Here is a 16,216-nt window from a genome sequence, read left to right as displayed (position 1 = left end):
ATTTTCTTCCTGAAATTTACACATTTTCTTTAAGGAAGGTTAGTCAATCAAACAAAGCAATCCCCACTGATACAGAGCCCACTGAAATGAACTAAAAATTTCCCGATGGCTGATTCAAGCCTACTGGATATCATAGAATCATTACGGCTGGAAAAGACCTTTAAGATCATCAAGTCTAACCACTATCTAACTCTGCCACACCCACTTCTAAACCATGTCCCCAAGCACCATACCTAGACAGCTTTTAAATACATTCAAGGATGGCAATTCAACCACTTCCCTGGGCAGCCCATTCCAGTCTTTGATAACCCTTTCAGTGTATTAGTTTCTCCTAATGTCTAACCTAACCTCCCCTGGTGCAACTTGATGCCATTTCCTTTTGTCCTAATGCCTGTTACCTGGGAGAAGGGACCAACCCCCACCTCTCTACAACCTCCTTTCAGGTACCTGTGTCTCCCCTCAGCCTCCTTTTCTTCAGACTAAACAAACCCATGTCCCTCAGCTACTCCTCATAAGACTTATTCTCAAGACCCTTCACCAGTTTTGTTGCCCTTCTCTGGACCCTCTCCAGAGGGTCCTTCTTATACTGCAACACCCAAAATTGACCACAGTACTCAAGGTGCAGCCTCACCAGGCCGAGTACAGCACATGCTGACTCATGTTCAGCCGGGTGTCAACCAACACCCCCTGGTCCTTTTCTGCCAGGCAGCTTTTCAGCCACTCCTCCCCAGGCCTGTAGCGCTGCATGGGGTTGTTGTGGCCCAAGTGCAGGACCTGCCACTTAGCCTCATTGAAGCTCATACTATTGGCCTCAGCCCATCAATCCAGCCTGTCCAGGTCCCTCTGAAGACCCCTCCTACCCTCAAGCAGATCAATGCTCCCATCTAATTTGGTTTTGTCTGCAAACTGACTGAGGGTTCTCTCAATCCCCTCATCGAGATCACTAATAAAGTTATTAAACAGGAGTGGCCCCAACACTGAGTCCTGGGGAACACCACTTGTGACTGGCTGCCAAACTGGATTTAACTCTATTCACCACCACTCTCTGGGCCTGGCCATTCAGCCGGTGTTTGATCCAGCAGAGTGTATACCTGTCCAAGCCTTGGGTAGCCAGTTTTTTTCAGGAGAACACTGTGAGGAACAGTATTGAAGGCTTTGCTGAAGTCCAGGTAAATAATATCCACAGCCTTTCCCTCATCCACGAAATGGGTCACCTCATCATAGAAAGAGATTGGGTTCATTAAGCAGGACCTGCCCTTCATGAACCCAAGTTGACTGGGCCTGGTTGTCCTGTAAATAGTATGTAATGATACTCAAGATGATCTGCTCCATAACTTTCTCTGGCACTGAGGTCAGACTGACAGGTCTGTAGTTCCCCAGATCCTCCTTCTGGCCCTTCTTGTAGATGAGCATCACATCTGCTAATCTCCAGTCCATTTGGACCTCTCCAGTTAGCCAGTACTGCTGATAAATTATGAAGAGTGGTATGGTGAGCACATCTGCCAACTCCTTCAGCACTCTTGGGTGCAACCCACCTGGCCCCATAGACCTGTCTATGTCTAGGTGGTGCAGCAGGTCACTAACCATTTCCTCTTGGATTATGGAGGTCTCATTTTGTTCCCCATCCCTGTCTTCCAGCTCGGGGGACTGGGTACCCAACAAACAACTAGTCCTGCTATTAAGACAAAGGCAAAGAAGGCATTAAGTAACTCAGCCTTTTCCTCATCCTTAGTCACTGTGTTTCCCCCTGCATCCAATAAAATATGTTTCAGTCATATGTGAACATCATTGAGTTTACTACAAGTAGACAACTATAAGTTAAAATGGAACAGTGAGTAAAATAAGAACATGAAATGAAAATCCAAGCAAGCATTTTAAGACACAAGTAACAAGTGTGTTGCTTTGATGGCTTGTGTTTCAGACTATGTCACACATAGAGACTATGTCACTGTGTCACAGGCAGAGTGTTGGGATTCTAAGACAAATCATTTGAGAAAATAGGTCGCACATCTTACTTAAAAGGTTGATTGCATTTCAGACAATTTTCCTGCATGTAACTACAAGAAAAAATGCATATAATTTACAAATCAGGGATTACATCATGACTGGACCATGTTTAACCAAAGCTTGGCCTTTGTCCTGCTGACAAGGTTGAATTTGTTCTCAAATTTCTGCATAAATGCCACAACTCTTCAGGATGAGGGATTACTAGCTCTGTCAAGAGATATACCAGAACAGGCAATTGCACAGTAAGGTCCTTGCAACTCTCTGACAATGAAAAGCTCGGTCAGCACCTGTTTTTCACATTATCCCACAATCTTTCCTTGCCTGTTTGATTATTTGCTGAATCTCAGATAACTACAGAAATTATTATCTGGATTATCTTCTATTGGTTAAATATCCAATATGTCTGCAAAAGATCTTGTTCACCAGTCTGTGAAGATGGTGTTATTAAAAATTTACATCAGATTGAAAAAAAGTCTGAAGTTTTTTGACAAAAGTACTGTCATTCCTAAAAAACCTTCATTTTCAAAGGTTACATACAAATAAAAACACTACCTATATATCATGCTTTCTAAAACTTCATAGTACCATGGATACAGCTCCACCAAAGCATCTTCCAGGAAAGGAAGGGAGGAACAATAAGAAGAGGGAGAAGACAAAAAAGACAAAACATAAAGAGTCTGGACTGCAGAATAACAAAAGATACCTAAGTACCTCACTAGTATCTAAGGCTTAGAAAATGTGGTAGAGATAGACAAATTAGGCCTTCAAATTTGCGTCATTAGGGAAGAAACTTAGTCATGGGAAACAATTTGCCTTCAGTTGTAAGACACCAAATAAAAATGCTGAACCACTAACACACAAAATTGTGACTATATTCAAAATAAACAGCTCATTCAAGTGAACACGGGCATGATGCAAGAGAGTTCATTCAAACAACTAAGATCTGAAAGAGTTTCTCCTCTCTCCTAGAAAAGGACAGTATGAAACCTCAGAATTTTAATTGACCTAAGTATTGATGAACAAGGATATGCCAGTGTAACAGACACCTTGTGTAAAGTCACTTGGAACTCTCACTCGGTGCCTCACCAAAGCTGACAGGAACCAAAGCCCAGGATTCAGCAGCTGGATTTGCTTGGCTGTGTCCAACTCAGTACTAGAAATCAAAATTCAAAGGAGGAACTCCGGGTCCTCATCATAGAGCATGTGCCAAGAGCTGATCGTAGCTGGAAACTACCACCACAGACATAAGAGTGTTACGTCACACACTGTAAACAACGACAGGAAGAACCACTGAAATCCTCTGGCCTGAGTATCTGCATAACACAGCCTAAAGGCTTGGCACAAACTCATCATGCTTGCAAGAAAAAGTTCCAATCTTTATTTTACAAGTCTAGCGTTGGAGAATAAAATATTACCAAGAAAAATCATTCCAGGGATTAATAATCCTCATTAGAAATGCACTGGCATTTTGCTGCTTTGAATGTGTCTTTCCTCAGATTTCATCCATTTAATAATCTCAGAGGCAGACAGACACCCTACCCTCCTTTCCAGTCTGCTAGACTAGTGCCATCTTTAAGCAAACTTTTGTTCCTTATGTATGTACTTTTAGATGACAATCAGGCTCTAGACTTCAACTCTCAGCCAAAATAAGCTTTAGCTGTTTGAGCTCCCAAATTTCTTCTCTAAAAGGTACAACGTACGAAGCTTTAATTATTCCTGGTGGCTCTTCTCTAAAGCCTCTTTAACACACAGTCCTGAGAAAAAAGTTGAGTCTCTCTGAAGGTACAGGGTCGACGTTCTTATTCAACTCTATGCACTACCATTATAACGAGGTAGAAAAGAGGCAAAATGCCTCTAGTTTACAGAGAAGAGGTGCAAAGTAAGCTGAACTAACAGAGACAGAGCACTGGATGGGAAATGAGTTTAGTATTAGGCCTCCTTTCCCACTACAATTTGAATGTAGTTATTGGAAACGCTTCACAAAAAAGCTCAAACGTACAGGTAATTTATATGACGTTTCCCACCCTGATACTTCACTTCACAGCATGACGGGGGGGGAGGGGGAAGATGAAGTAATTTGGTCTGATGGCACAATTTACTAATGCTCTATTCTTGCATGGTTGCTGGTATTTGTGGTAATGCTTCCACCTTTGGTAACTGCTGCAGCACAACTTTCCAAATGCAGCACCAAAGGACAGAATCTTGTTAATTCCTTCAAATCTATAGCTTGTTTTATTAGTTTACCATTGTGTTTACAGGCTACACACTGGTGAAACTGGAAAATGTCTTATCAAATTCCAAGCAGGTATTTCCATTTCTGCAACAAATGAAAAAGATCTATTGTGAACTGTATTACCATCATTAACAAGCTATCTGCTATTTTTGATCTAATGCTGGAAAAACTGTTGCAAATTAACCGAGAAGTAGAATGTACACTTTTGTATGTAACACAAAGAAAGGTAATGTCAATTGCAGACTTCAAATACAAATTCTCATCTGCATCAAGTGTTCTATGCTTGATCATTGCAGCTAATGTTTAACTGTTTTTAAATAGGCAATAGAAAAGTATACATGGCGGGAAATTCTTGGAAGATTACTTTATAGATACAATAAAGGAATAAATCTATTCCAAATCCAAACACAGTCCCCACCTACAGTAGATTGCATAGCTTGAGATACTAACTTCGATCTGAAGAGATCTAATTCAGCAGACTTGACTGTATACAGACTTACAACACAAGCACACCACTACCAGTGGACTGTTCTAAAGAACCCCAATGAAGAGCTTCCCATTTTATGTAAGAATTGCAGCTCCTTTATCACCCGACAGGTCGCAGTGAGTAAGCCAGAAAGCAGAGAATAAAGTCTTGGCTGGAATCTAAACTCAAATACATTTGTCATGTAAATTGTCTAAATACGAAAGAGCGACAAATCCTGTATTACGCAAGTAGATTGGAAGTAAGACTGCAAGCTTTAGTTCTGATTTATTATATGTTAAATATTAATGAATTATTAAGAAACCATTCACTGAGGTTTAAACAACTCTACATCTTACATATTTCTAAAGCTCTACAAATGCATTTTTAATAATAGATAATTAATTTATAACAACATTAAATCTAAATTAAATCCTCATTTCAAGCCATAAAAGAAACCCATTGGAGAGTGGTGAGATACATACTGTTGCTCTATAATAAGGTCACTTCTTCATGGCAGAATTTTATTTCTGCATCATATATTATTTGTGTAGCCGAATCAGTACAGACACACAACACAGGGCTTATGTAGCCTGACGAGAAATAAAGGCAGTGACTTCTGCAACAGGGCTGTGTGTTGTTTTCCATTCTAACAAACAATTTTCAATTGGGAATTTCCTAATGCTTCTTGTCTTTTGGCAGTGACCCATCATGTTTGGCCTAATCACTTTTTTTTTTTCTCCTCACATTTTCAGTAAAATAATTTAGTCAGTTTTCTGAACAAAGAATTTTCTTATTTTAAATGTATTTGAGAATTTATTTGGCAACGTATAGTAACAAAGGGGAAAAAAAAAAGAAAAAGCTTTTATTGAGAAGTGTCTGCATGCAAACAAATTTGGTTACGACCTGACAAAACTCCGGTTCTTGGTAAATATTGTGTTCAGTGCATTCTGTCTATTTTCCATGACACTCTTCATAAAACAGAGAAGCCTCATGTTAAGGTGCTGCTGAACATATGCATTATAGCTCACTAAGTTGGACCTCGTAGTCAAGCCACAAAGGGGAAGGACTTAATGAACACTTGGCATGAAGTTTGAGGATAACAGAGGTACTACAAGATTCATGATGTTACCTTGCGTGTTAAGCAGACCAAATCAAGTCCCTGCACATTTCTGCAAGAAATCTGCTTGCTTGCTTACTAAGACTGGGTGCTGCACTAATGGGTCTTCAGACCTCAGCAGTTGAAAAAGGCACCAGGGCCAGGACAATAAGGACTGCCACACCTGTATCCACAAGGAGACATACTAAGGCAACTTCTATAGCCTCATTGAGGCATTTCTCTGTCTGGCGTTCACCACTGCACAATCATGATTATTACCCAAACACATCGCATGAGCACAGCTGATGAGAAACTTGGTGTATGAGTATCAACAAGCTTAATACACTGCAAGACTATTTCACTCCTATTCCACTCTTTGTGGAATAAACTACTAGAAACGTCAGATTTCTGCCCTTATTCTATCCTGCGAGCTCTCAACAGGATCCTCAAACTATTGGAGCCAAAGAACGGATTTTAAAAAGCACTTTGTGTGACAGTTGCTTCTAGCTCTTTCACTCTTTCAACCTTAACAGTTTATTTCTCTCTACAGTAGCAGATCCTACCAAATCCTTCCATACAACAAGACCATACCAGGTAACCCTGCTGAGTAAAGCAGATGAAGTAGGAACCCTCGCAAGTCCCAGACAAAACTTTCTGAATAGGTTATAGAACAGAAGATTTAATACGAGATATTTTTTTATCTGTGGTCAGATCTGTACAGCAGAAAAGAAGAAAAACCCACCTAGCCCCTTTCCTAAGTAGACCAGTCTTACTAAGTGGGAACGGTAAAAAGTGGGGGAGCTCAAGAAATCACTGCAGTGACTTTCATTCATGTTGCAGGGGTACTCAAAACATACTCCTCCTCAAGCTCCAGGCAGTGAAATGTTATGACAATAAAAGCGCCCACAGCAAAGGTCTGTTTGAGAACCAGTTCAGTAGCAGCAAGTTCCCACACAGAACAGGGATTTCTCTATCAGTCTGTCCCTAAAGAGATTAAGTGTAAAGTCTATCCAACCCACAGAAGCAGGATCAGAAACTGCCTCTTTTTCTAGTCTTGATTCTTAGAAAATAAATATAACTCTGTTTCTTCAACTCCTGTTTTGATACAGCGTCAGAAAGCTCCACATTAAAGGTCTCTAAAGAGTAGCATCTTTTACAAATGAAGTAACGTAGCTTAGTTTCTATTCACTGATCCTATTTTTCCTCTTATTTTATACTGAGATCCTCTTCCCCTCCAGAATGACTATAATTATTCTATAAAAATACAAAGCATATGGAACACTTTCCTCCAAGCAAGGGAGCAGAGCGCCATAAAAGCAATGAACATAAGCAGTTTATTAGAGGTGGTTTCCCTTCCCCATCACCTACTCAGAGCTGCTGTGAAATTCTATTGAAGTCATACTGTGCAGGGGTACAAAACAGCTATAAAAGGATTTGCCTGCATTACATAGGGTTTACTGTTAATTAGCTCTTGTACACACACGCAGTACATAAAAACTGCCTTTATTTTAGGAAGTGATGATTTGTTGAGAGGACATCCTTTGTTGATCTAAAGCTAGCATAAGGATTGTAATTTGAGTTAACATCTAGACATCATTTTATGTAACCACTTGACAACAGTGGTCCTGGCTAATTAGTTTCTGTTAGTTAAAAGGGAAATGTGAATGAAATTTTCTAGGGCATCAATAGAGAGAGACAACAGCTTACTCAGACCAGTAACATCAAGGTGCTAGTTCTTTCCTATCATATCCACCACCTGCTCCTGATCACATCTTCAGATTTGCAATCTCTCATGCACTGGAAAACAGAAATTTCACTCCTCCTTTGATGATCTCTTCTTTCTTAATATTAAGCTGAATGAGTTATAGGAAGGGTGAACACATCTAAAATTCATACTTTAAGTAAAAACTTTGTCCACAGCCTAGCTTCAATAAGTGAATTAGCCAAACTTTTCTGGTGGACTTGGGAGCAGGGGAACATAGAAGAACCAGCCTTTCGTGACTGCCTAGAGTAATTTTCTTAATGGACAGAAGAATATTATTTTTACAGTTTTTCAATCTTCCTTTTAGGCAATGGCTATCCAAATCTTTGAAGCAGGCATACTCCTTTCACTCTTTGTTCCAGAGCTCCTAACAAGTATGCTGTTCCACCCAAACATTGACTACAGTTGACAGAAGGTACCGAAAGGAGGCGCGTCATTCTAGTAAGGGGTGGGAAAGGAGTACGGCTATCTCCTTTGGGCACCCTAGGAAATTCCAGCCTCCACCTGCTTCCCATCTTTGCTTTGGTGATTTCTAGGAAAGGTGGATACAGAAGGGGGAACCCAAACTGAAGCCTTACAGTAATAATCTAGTACCTACTCCCCCCACTTCCCAAAGGCAGAGAACAACAGGAAGAGCTACGAGTGGCTGAGAGAACGCCAGGACACAAGGCTCCTGTCTCCTTTCTGTTTGCTGGGTTGAGATTCTCAGCACAGCAGGGAACGAAGGAAGGAGAGAGAAAGGATGACAAAGATGCAGTGATGTTAGATACATAGCAGCTAAGGACTCCACCTTGCACGGGGAATTCTCTGCTAGCCTGTCCCATTCCTTCAGGCCTCTATGCCGTCTGAACAACCCAAAGAGGTCAGCCAGAAAATCTGCTCAGCAAACTGACTCAGTGAATCACACAAATTACAATCAGACAACATTGTGATAGGGACACTATGAATTAAACACAGTATAAATACAGACAGGATGTCTGTCACAGATGTGAGGAAAGTCTTTCCCTGCCATATGATTTCAACTACAGTAGATCAAGAGCTATAATGACAATAACCAGAATTTGCAACCAACCACAAGCAGAAGAGGCACTCATTTCTCCCATGACTTCTAACTCCTTTAGAGTTTAAACTTCTCCTGGCATTTATGAATACAATAAAAGCTTCTCTGACGATAAACTGAATACATCGAAAATAAGTGTGGGTCCTCGCAGGGGGGAAAAAAAAAAAAAAAAGACACAGGAGATCCAGCAAGTAAGCTAATAGTCATTTGAAAAATCTATCAAGTAGTCTACAGGAAAAGAGCTAAAATAGCTTTTATATGTGGCACTGAGCTGGAAACAGGAAAAGAAAAGGGTTTTTTGCATTGTTTTGGACAGAAGTCTATTGAAGCTAAAGGTTTTAAAAAACCCAAACATCGATGCAGAAAGACACGCCATGCCAACAGTAAGAATTTTTTTTTCCCACAAAATATAAGGGTCCAAACACAACTTCAGTTTTTCTGTCTTCACCGGTCATCTGGAAAACAAGTCATGTGATGCACATCTGATTCATCTTTATTAAACACGATGGTAAGAATTCCTTTGCTATTCTACCAGACTCTTACAAAAGCTGTCAAGTCAATGGATCATGGCAAAACCAATTTGCAAACTGCAAAACTGGAAAAAGCAACACTGGTTTGAAAACGGAAATAGGTGAACGAGAAATATCTCATTGCTTGTGGTTAGAGCCCCGCTCTCACTTTCAGCTGCCCGAACAGCAGAGAACTCTGCCCTTCAACTCACTGCTAATTCACATGAATGGAAGAAATTCAGGTAAATGGATATAGGTAAAATTGATTATTAATTATTTTAAGGTCTGTAAATCTAGGGAAGGCATGCAATTGCTAAAGGGACATGAACAAGGTTCTACCTGAACTGAAACATATTCATGGTTGATTTACACCCCTAACATAATAAAAAAATATCACTTTGCCAGTGCAGTTTTGCCCATTTTTAGCCCAAACAAAATGAACCATTTTCACAAAGAGAACAATTTCACTAATCTAATAAATATAAAGGTATGAAATTTCCTTCTTTGGCTTGAAAGTGAAAGAATACATACATACTGAGATTTAAACACAGTGCAGTAATTTTCCTAAAATAAATTCAGCAAAGTTGGAACATTTAAAAAGTCCATCAGATTTAAAGGAAACATTTGAGGGCCTTCCCCCTCAGACTGAATGGAGCAGGAAATTATTCACTTGAGCATACTAGAACAATTGCTTTAATTTCCACCCCCCTTGATAATTTGCTTTACTACCTTGACAGTAGATTCAATGAGACAAAACCTACGATTTAGACAATGTAAAAAACAAAATAAGCACTGCCTGTTAATGCATGGCTTAAGCCTGGAACTCTACTAGACACCACTTTCCTTAGTGTTGTGTCACCACGTCCAAGGTTCCACTCATTTAATTCCACTTTTAAATACAGGGCCCAATCTAACATCCACTGCGATTAACAGGACTCTTTCCATCAAATTCTGTGGGTGTTTGGCAGTACTTCCAGACATCTTACTACTACATGAACGTTTTCAGTGCAAAGCTAAGTTTTGGAGTTACACCACTTTAATTAAACAATGGAAAAGGTTTGACTGGCTTTTGGGCTAACAGAGGAAGCTAAAGCAAGCAGCCAGTAACGCTTTAAGAGAGCTACCTTAGAGCAAATAAGTTGTCTTCCTAGTGTAAAGCCCTTAACGTTCCCTCAGAAAACTGATTAAAAAATCCAATTGGTGAAATACATGTTATTTTTAAATTAGTTACTAAATCAAAGAACTTCAGCATTGCCTTCATTCTTAGTAGTTTGGTAAGCCCCCTAAACTTATGCAAATAATACATTTTCTGTATTTGTGCTTTGAGTGAAGTTGACAAAATGGAGACCTTTAAAACTGATTGCTTGTTTTGGGCAACTCAGTTTGGATGACTACATCTGAAAATGAGTCCCCCACAGAAGTACCTCAAGCTGGCTATCCCAGATCAGAAAAACTAAAACAAAATATTGAAATATTGAAAAATTCAGTCTTCTTCTGTTGTCTATTCGTTGGTCCATAAATTGTCAGAACTGATACTGATTTAATTAAACAAATATACCATTTGATAGCATTCACAGAGTACTGTTTTTCAAGTCTAAACATGTTCTCCCTCAACAGCTATAAATAGGAATATTCACATTAGATACACAACTAGGAGGGAAAGGCAACTGTAAAAACTATTTTTTTTTTTAAAGACAAGAAAAAAACAACTCCGGAGTAAAATCCTTAATGAGGTGAAGTTGATTGAAATGTTATATTTTTCATCCAGTCTTAGCTCAGGACAGTAATCCCAAAGCCTGGAAGTCATACTAACCAGTTTGAATTTAAAAATAAACAAACTCAATGGCAATGAAGGGCTTTCATGAAAAAGAATGCAGAGTATAACTGGAGTGTTTTGGGAGTCTTCCTACATTAATTTGTTTTGATTGTCATTTCTGAAAAACAAAATTGCTGCAAGGTTACAATAATATTTTTTTTTAATAGAAAATGGAAAAAAAGTTCAAATAATAGCGTTATGTGAATTAAGGAAGAAATTCAGTTTTGCTGAAACATTTACTTTTTTCCGGAGAAGTAGTATAGGAGAAAAAGTTTCACTTGCTTTTAAGCAGTCTTAAACAAAAAACCCAACAAATGGGGAAAAAAAAAAGTTTCCAATGTAACCAGAGTTTTCACCATGTTTACTTCCAGTAAAATTTCATCAAGAAACACGTATTTCTGAAAAAAAATTCAGAACTGAATCTTTATTTAACCTAAAAATAGTAATTTTGAAAAGGCATGTTTTAATCAGTCTAAACAAGCATGATATTTAGTTGGCTTTCAAACAGAAAAGTAAATTTGGATGTTGAGAGGCATATCTTACTTAAGAACAAATTATATTCTCCCCAGAATTTGCATTTCTGAACAAACTGGATAGTAGAACATTCCTATGGTAACCAGGGAAGGATCTTGCGTACAAAAATGGAAAAGTGGTGGATGTTACCTAGCATGTTGTGGTAAAGTGGACTGTCGTGTCCATGGATAGTAAATGCAGTCATGACTAGCGGGACCTCTACACCTGCAGGCAATTACAGAACAAAAGACGTCATTTGCCATTCACAAGGACATGCACACGCATGCGCCCTTGTCCACACGTGGAGGATGGAAGACACACAGGGAACGATCACTCAGCAAGTACCTATCCATCAGGCCGATGCAGTCCTCAATACGTGGCCCTATGCACCTGCAGCAAATCCAAATTGAAAATAGGGAGAGAAAGAGAGAAATCTGTTATTTACAGATCCAAGAAGCAGGAATCCCCTCTTTGTGCCACATTCTTAATTATAATTCTCAAGAGAGACCCAAGTCACCACAGAATTAGAGCTTGTAACAAAAACAAGCTTGCAACAGGAACAATAACAGCAACATAAACAGAACTCTAAGGTTGGCTATATCTTGGCTCAAACAACACTGAAGGCAGGTTTCACCTGCATACGTGGGATTCCTGACAATAGAGTTGCTTTTTCTGGATGTTGTCTGAATCATCAAACCAGTGATTACTGCACAAAAGCTGTTCATTTGCAAGATGAGACCTCCAGGAGCACAATACAAAACTTCTTTTCTTTCTGTAACTGATGCAATTGTTCATTCTGTTCTACATTCCTAGCTAGGGCAACTGCAGAAATATTTTGGAAGCAGACTATACTTTTATCAGGGAAGCTCAAGGATGAGCTTCCAACAAGAAAAATCAGAGCAAAATGGTGTTTTCCGATTCAGGCATTTTATTCTGCTTTCCTTAGATGTTGCCGAAAGTCCTCTACCTGCAAAATCAGCAGGTGCTCACCAAAGGCGATGGGAATGCAGGGAATCACTTTATGCGGCAACGCTAAAGCACAACCATGGGGAAAGAGTCTCTTTGCAAAGCATGGATATGTGTGGATTTTCCTTGCCCTCATGAAGAGCAGTAGGTGAAGTGGCGTCCTAGGTCCCCTGCATTCAAATAGCAAGTCAATTTCACATTTAAACGGCAGTCAGGATTCTCAGAGATAAAAATAGTTAAGCTTTTAGGGGTTAAAACAACCTGACACCCTTCAGTGCTGAATGCCCAGCCGGTAGCCACAAAGAGTACCTAGCCCTCAGCACTTTAAGGAAACCAAACCACTTATTTCAACTCTTTAACAAGATCTCAGAACCATTTTATTAACAGGGTCTTTGGCTGTACGTCTAGTAGAGGAGCAGGTGATCTGGCATATCAGGAGATTGAAACTCTCTTCTGTTGAGGCTTTTTAAAAATAAGGTATGATCCCCAATTCTTTTTAAAGTCTACTGCTTTCAGTTTGGCTTTGATAGAGGGATATGCACGTCAAAAAACTGAAAGAGTTCAAATAAGCTCCCATGAGATCATCTTTCCACTTCATCACTTGCCACTTATCAGCTTTTGCTGCATTTAAATTAGCTATCACTCTACTATTATAAAATAAATTCAGTGAATCCAATTTTCCCTTACCTGCCCATAAGGGAGAGTAGAATGACAGTGAACCTTACCTCTTGTTTGTTTACTTCCATTTTTATTTTTACATAAAAACTGTGACATGCAAACACAAATTGTAAGGATTTCCTCAATAATGGGTTCCTTCAGCAAATATGCAGACATAAAAAGGATTCATTAAATACCCAGGTGGCCAGATAATGCATAAAGGCAGAAAGGGGAGATTTAAACGCAGTTCAAAAAATTAATAGAACTCCTGATGGGCATTTTCTGAAGTTTCAGCTGTCCTGGGCTTCAGGACTTCAGAATTCAGGACTGCCTGAATTCTAACCAGTCTCAAACATATCCAACATTTCTTCCTTTCATGGCATTCTCAGCTCTTTGCAGAAAACCAGTTCAGTAATGAAGGGGGCTGAAAAAAGTTGTTCACATCTTCCATTTCCTAGCATGTCAAGAGAAGCTAAGCTCAGACTCTTGCTATAAATAAAAAGAAGGCCCTCTTCAAATTAGAGGTCTGAGAGCCCATTACTAGTTCAGATAACTGGCAGACTAACATAAAGAGCCTATTGTCTTGGTGTCATTTCACATCTGTACATTTATTCTCTCAGACTTTTGGAGAACAGGACTTGAATCCAAGAAAAGAGAGCTGTTTGGACCCTATAGACTCCAAGCTGAAATACCATTGATTTTTATTTAAACCTGTAATCTTCTTCAGTGGATTTCCCAGCCCCAAACAGAAAACACTGTCCAGGTGCAATTTCCATTACTCCTCGTCATGTTGAACAGTTTCCTACTCTCTGACTGGCTGTCCTCATTACGTGCAGTTAAGTAAAATACTCTATGAATAATGGCAATATCTATTAACAAGTTGATTTGCACCACCAAGTCATTAGTTATTTTTCCTCTGGAGGTACCTTCCTTGGTTTCAGGCTTTTTGACACATATTATGTACAAGCATGACAGTGTCATACATCACACTGGTACTCCATTCACCCCCAGGGTTCCTTCTGCTTGGAGTCTGGATGATATTCTCATTTCCAGGTTTGCTCTGTAAAATGAACTGGTTAACTGATACATACTGATTTATTAATGATAAATTCAGTGTCCTACAACAGTTCAATGCAGCTTATACAGAAAATTACACTTGGAGCTCATCCTAGCTTTACAGATAATCATCCTCTGAAAGAAAATCATGAGTTAAAACAGTTTTGAAAATTGGAGTAACAACTGTTTTTTCCTGAAACAATCCATTTTCCCCTCTGTCACAAATATTGTCTTTCATCAATTCTCCTTAAGATTGAAAGGTGGGTTCTTAACTGTTCACAGGTGTGGAGTAGTGAAGCCATTTCTAGTCAGACAAATTCTCAAAAATCTTTGTCATTGGAAACAAATAAAACTGATTATACAATGGCATAAACAGATTAACTATGGACAGGAGAAAACCTTAGTTGTGGCAATGACCTGGTCATCCAACTATTGCTACGGATAAAGCCAGACAACTCAAAAAATCAAGGGGTTACTTAGCTAACAGCAAGTGCATACTGATGGCGATAGTAAGAAACTGGAACTGAGGCAGGGATGGGAGGAAATTTTGCACAACGAAATAGTAACAGGTTCTTATTCAAAGTTCATTGCCATTGGATTTGCACTATTGTTTCATCCCTTCCTAAAAATACACCTGAGCTTTAGGGGCAAGATAGTACGTCTGCCTTCAAATCCCTTCTGGACCACACGTGTTGATAAGGCTCCCACAACTTCTCTAATTTAGGGATAGAAGGAAAACGTTTTGGTAAAGAGTAATACTCTTCCTTCAAAAAGTTGTGTGAAAAAATGCCTTCCTATGATGAGGGAAGGTGTCCAGTAAGATCTCCCATTTGTGTCTAGCCCAGCGAGGAAGCAAACTGTCAAATGCTATTATATAATTAGTATTTTAGTTCTGTGAAAGAGTTCCATTTGGGCTAGCTCCACAAGAAGAGGTGCCAAATGCTTCCCGACTCTTTTGAATTAAATGGGATAGCTGTGCCTCCACTTTGCTCCAAACTAGCTTCAAGAAGCTGATGTTTATCATGAGGACACAAGGCCAAGAGCGCAGTTGTTGCATCCAAGGAAGTCACTCCTTGAAAGTTCTCTTAGTCAATATAAGATCATTAACAGGGCTGGACAATTACACACCTATTAACAGAGGCAGCCACTCTACTTGAATAAAGAACGACAATGGTGTTATCAAATGTCATGCTCTAGGGTGTAAAGCAATCATCTGCAAGTGCATGACAAAATTGTGGGAAAACGCTCACAGTCAACAGAGGTGGGACAAGTATCTTCGTTGGTGACAACAGGTGTGGATGAACAGAAACAACATACGAGACCGAACAACCCATTTCAGGAAGCAGCCCGATTCAAAGAGGGCAGAACGGCAGGAATAAGATAATACCACACTGGGAAGACTGCTCTGCAGCAGCTCAAGATATTTTGACAAGTATCCAAGCTATACTGCAAGAGCATTGGTTTTATTCCAGTAACTGATCTGACAGAGAGGAGAACAGACATGCTAGATGAAGTAGAATTACACTACCTCTGTACCATTCAGTCGTGAGCCAAATATCAAGACGTGCTCCTTCCAAAAGCTATTTAACTGTAGAATCCTGATTGAGGGGACTTTCAAAGAATCATAGAATAGTTTGGGTTGGAAGATGTTAAAGATCATCTAGTTCCAACCCCCCTGCCATAGGCTGGGACACCTCCCACTACACCAGGTTGCTCAAAGCCCCATCCAGCCTGGCCTTGAACACTTCCAGAGATGGGGCATCCTCAACTTCTCTGGGCAACCTCTTCCAGTGTTTCACCACCCTCACAGTAAAGAATTTTTTCCTAAGATTGAATCTAAATCTACCTTCTTTCAGTTTAAAGCCATTACCCCCTCTTCCCATTGCTACACTCCCTAATAAAGAGTCCCTCCCCATTCTTCCTGGGGGCCCCCTTTGAGTACTGGAGATCTGCTATAAGGTCTCCCCAGAGCATTCTCTTCTCCAGGCTGGAGAGCCCCAACTCTCTCAGCCAGTCTTCATAGGTGCTCCAGTCCTCTGATCATCTTCATAGCCCTCCTACAGACTTGCTCCAAC

The 16,216-nt window shown here is 39.8% G+C and overlaps 1 protein-coding gene across 1 annotated transcript in view; it reads right to left on the bottom strand.

The window, feature by feature from the left end:
• Positions 1-16,216, bottom strand: part of ERBB4 (v-erb-b2 avian erythroblastic leukemia viral oncogene homolog 4) — a 419,420-nt gene that overhangs the window by 140,411 nt on the left and 262,793 nt on the right. Inside the window, exon 16 of the mRNA XM_009887598.1 lies at positions 11,808-11,852. Within this exon, the coding sequence (XP_009885900.1) occupies positions 11,808-11,852 (45 nt within the window). The remainder of the gene's footprint in view (positions 1-11,807; positions 11,853-16,216) is intronic.

The sequence above is a fragment of the Charadrius vociferus genome, unplaced genomic scaffold, assembly GCF_000708025.1.
Source record: "Charadrius vociferus isolate BGI_N301 unplaced genomic scaffold, ASM70802v2 scaffold136, whole genome shotgun sequence".
Taxonomy (NCBI): domain Eukaryota; kingdom Metazoa; phylum Chordata; class Aves; order Charadriiformes; family Charadriidae; genus Charadrius; species Charadrius vociferus.
This window is presented reverse-complemented; position numbering and strand designations above follow the sequence as displayed.